General features: G+C 41.1%; 1 protein-coding gene across 2 annotated transcripts in view; it reads right to left on the bottom strand.

Moving 5' to 3' along the window:
* VIT (vitrin) overlaps window positions 1-3,680 on the bottom strand; it is a 125,627-nt gene that overhangs the window by 60,251 nt on the left and 61,696 nt on the right. For both annotated transcript variants that reach the window (XM_010838615.1, XM_010838614.1), the window contains exon 5: window positions 2,694-2,827. In XM_010838615.1, coding sequence (XP_010836917.1) covers window positions 2,694-2,827 — 134 coding nt within the window. The remainder of the gene's footprint in view (window positions 1-2,693; window positions 2,828-3,680) is intronic.

Here is a 3,680-nt window from a genome sequence, read left to right on the forward strand (position 1 = left end):
AAACATCTCTACTCTCATGGAATTAATTTTTCTTTTGAACCTCTATTAGGATTCTTGGATTGCAGGCTAAGCACCGAAGACTGAAACCCTCTTATTCCCCCGGGAGCTACTTGGTAAACACCAGTGTGGAGATTATACTTCTAGGATTGGCAAATTTGTATTCTAGACCTTAGTATTTTCATATGGCCCCTGTTTTGTTATGAGTAAAGCTCACAGCACTATGATTAGTGACCTCCCACTACCTGATGTAGAAACTGGTGTAGTTTGAACCCTGGGTGTGCAGAATTCCACATGTAAGAGGAAACAGAGATTGCTCGAGTGAGAAGATCTGATTGTAGTCCTATTAAAATTATGATCAAAGGATAGTAGAGGCTGGGACATGGGGCATGTAAAGGCGCAAAACTCCCACCCAGGTTGGAAGGCCTGCTATGTTATGAGACATTTTCTCTTCCTGCTTTAGCCGGCCTTCCACAGGGGGTGCCTTCTCAGGAGAGTCACATGGCTCCTGATTTCGTGGGGAATCCCAGAAACGTTTGTTAGAATGTATTTAAAATCCTGCAGTGCCTCTTTAGAGAAAATGAGAGATTCAAGGCCCAGTGCAGAGTAAACAGTACAAGGTGAAGGACAGAGCTCTGTCTTGCGCTCAAACACTGATGGGGCGTGTCAAAAGCTGGAAGGGCTCCCAGGGGCCAAACCTGGAAAATGTGAGCATCAAAAAGAATGATGATGATATAGTCTATAACATGTTGTATTTTAAAAAATAGTCTGTATGTCCACCATGTACTTGGAAAAATAGTTGTGTGGTGGGGGGGGGCGGGGTGGGGAGGGCTCATTTCTTTATGTAAGAACACTAGCTAATAAATGTGGAAGAATAAGGACAATTTTTCAATTTCTGACTTTACTTTTGCTACGGCAAGGATCACTGATGGATGTTAAAACCACTGGGTGAATTTTGGGTTGGGGGGACAAGCTGTTCATGCTGTTTTGAAGTATCATCCTACAGATTGCTATTAATTACAAAGTATCTTTTACCATGGAGAGATATTATAAAGTATCCAAGTTATCAAATTAAGCATCACCAACAAATGGACAAAATGACATTACGTGTCTCCTTATGACCATTTATGATACTACACCATGGATATGCTATGTTACTATCTATGCAGTATCTTTGCCAAAATATTTAACCTGAACCCAAGCATGAGGCAATAGCCAGACCTGTTTATGGTCCAGATTGTGGAACGTAGTACTAGATGACTGGCTGAGACTTCAAAAATATCATCGCAGGACTTCCCTGGTGGTCCAGTGGTTAAGAACCCGCCTGCCAATACAGAGGACAGGGGTTCGATCCCTGGTCTGGGGACATGGCATAGACCAACTAGGCCCGTGTGCCACAACTATTGAGCCCACATGCCCTACAGCCTGTGCTCTGCCACAAGAGAAGCGACTGCAAGGAGAATCCCATGCGCTGCAACGAAGACCCAGCACAGACAAAAATAAAGTTAAAAAAAAAAATGTCATCGCTACTCATGACCAAAAATGGAAGTGTGGTGCTAGACAGGTCTAGATTAAAGGAAACCAAAAAAAAATAAAATAAAATAATAAAGAAAATCAAATAGACACGACAAGGAAATACGATGGGTGATCTGTGATTGTAGATCCACCCCCTAACAGAAGAAGAAATTATTGTAAAGAATATTTTGGGTATAGTTGGATATAATTGAATAAGACTATTTCTTATTTTTCATATTTATTAATATTCATTAACATTATTGTAGCAATGCTAATTTTTTTAGGCATTGTACTGTGGTTATTTAGGAAAACGCTTCTGTTCTTACCAGATGTGTGCTGAAGTATTAAGGGATAATTGTCATCATGCTGGTGGCTTCCTTTCACACAGTTTAAGCAAAATATAAATAGATAGATAAAGCAAGTGTAGCAAAATATTACCAATTGGTGTATCTGAGTGAAGGGTATTCATTGTACTATCTTTTCATTTTCGCATAGACTTAAAAGTTTTCAAAATAAAAGGTTAGGTTGGGAAAATTCACAAAAATAAAGAGGGGAACAGGCAGGTCATGATAATACAGAGATACTTGGTTAGCTTTTTACTATGAAGTCACACTAGCCATTAGGTCATTGATATTACCTCTTTGGAAGAGGGCAAAAAAAAAAAAAAGTGAAAATAATTATCTATAAAATCCTATGGAGCCAGATAGTGAGAACTGATTAACAGTGAAACAATTAGTCTTAAAAAAGAAGTCTCAAATATAGTTGTAGCTCAGTTCTCTAACAGCCTGTCCCTATCTATTCATTTACCAGACTTCTCAAGGAATAAGCTAGATATGAGGAACATTTGGCATAACTAAAGGAGTAACTCAAAAACCCAAGTTATTAAATGTAATTCACTTAATTAAAAGTTTGATTGGACTTACTGATAGCTGCTGTGTGTTTAAAATGAGTAATTGGAGCCTTTTTATATTTCCAGACTTGGTAGTGATTTATCACTGTAATTAGAATTCATTGTTTCATGATCCTAATTATCAGAAGAACTAATGCTTCAGATTTTTATGTAATGAGGTGGGCCATAAAATAAAGCTAACAGCACACTGGAAAGAGCACATTTCATCCCCTGAGGTCACTTAACCCAGGTGTCGGTTATAGGGCAGCACTTCTCCAGGGCGTAGACGTACCTGAGACGACAAAGGATTCTCTCCATCGTGGAAGGGATAATGACTGGACACCGTTGGAGTAACTCCCTTTATAGCCAGACTGTCCAGCCACTTTCCGAACAAGTATTTTCCCTCCTGAATTATCAAGCACACCACTGTGAAGAGAGAAAAAACTTTTTTTGAAGAAAGAGGAGAAGAATATTGTTTGGCATATAATAGACTATGAAACCAGTCACCATCTTAATTTTTTTCGTATTCTACATGTTATACATTTAATAAACTTGTTAAATTGAAGTATTGTTGATTTACAATGTCGTGGTAGTTTCAGCTGTGTAGCATAGTCATTCAGTTATTCATATACATGTATTTATTCTTTTTCACATTCTTTTCCTATACAGGTTATTACAGAGTATAGACTTCCCTGTGCCATACAGGGGGCTTCCCTGGTGGTGGCTCAGATGGTAAAGAATTCGCCTGCAATATGGGAGGCCTTGGAGAAGGCGATGGCACCCTACTCCACTACTCTTGCCTGGAAAATCCCATGGACGGAGGAGCCTGATGGGCTGCAGTCTGTGGGGTCACTAAGAGTCGGACACGACTGAGCGATTTCACTTTCACTTTTCACTTCCATGCATTGGAGAAGGAAATGGCAACCCACTCCAGTGTTCTTGCCTGGAGAATCCCAGGGACGGGGCAGCCTGGTGGGCGCCGTCTATGGGGTCACACAGAGTCGGACACGACTGAAGTGACTTAGCAGCATGGGAGGCCTGGGTTTGATCCCTGGATTGGGAAGATCCCCTGGAAGCGGGCATGGAAACCCACTCCAGTATTCTTGCCTGGAGAATCCCCAAGGACAGAGGAACCTGGAGAGCTGCAGTCCGTGGGGTCACAAGGAGTCAGACACAACTAAGTGATTGTGTGTGCCTGAGTGCTTAGTCGCTTCAGTTGTGTCCAGCTCTTTGTGACCCACTGGACTACAGCCCACCAGGCTTTTCTGACCATGGGATT

This window comes from Bison bison, unplaced genomic scaffold, assembly GCF_000754665.1.
Source record: "Bison bison bison isolate TAMUID 2011002044 unplaced genomic scaffold, Bison_UMD1.0 scf7180017864100, whole genome shotgun sequence".
NCBI classification, from domain to species: Eukaryota; Metazoa; Chordata; class Mammalia; order Artiodactyla; family Bovidae; genus Bison; species Bison bison.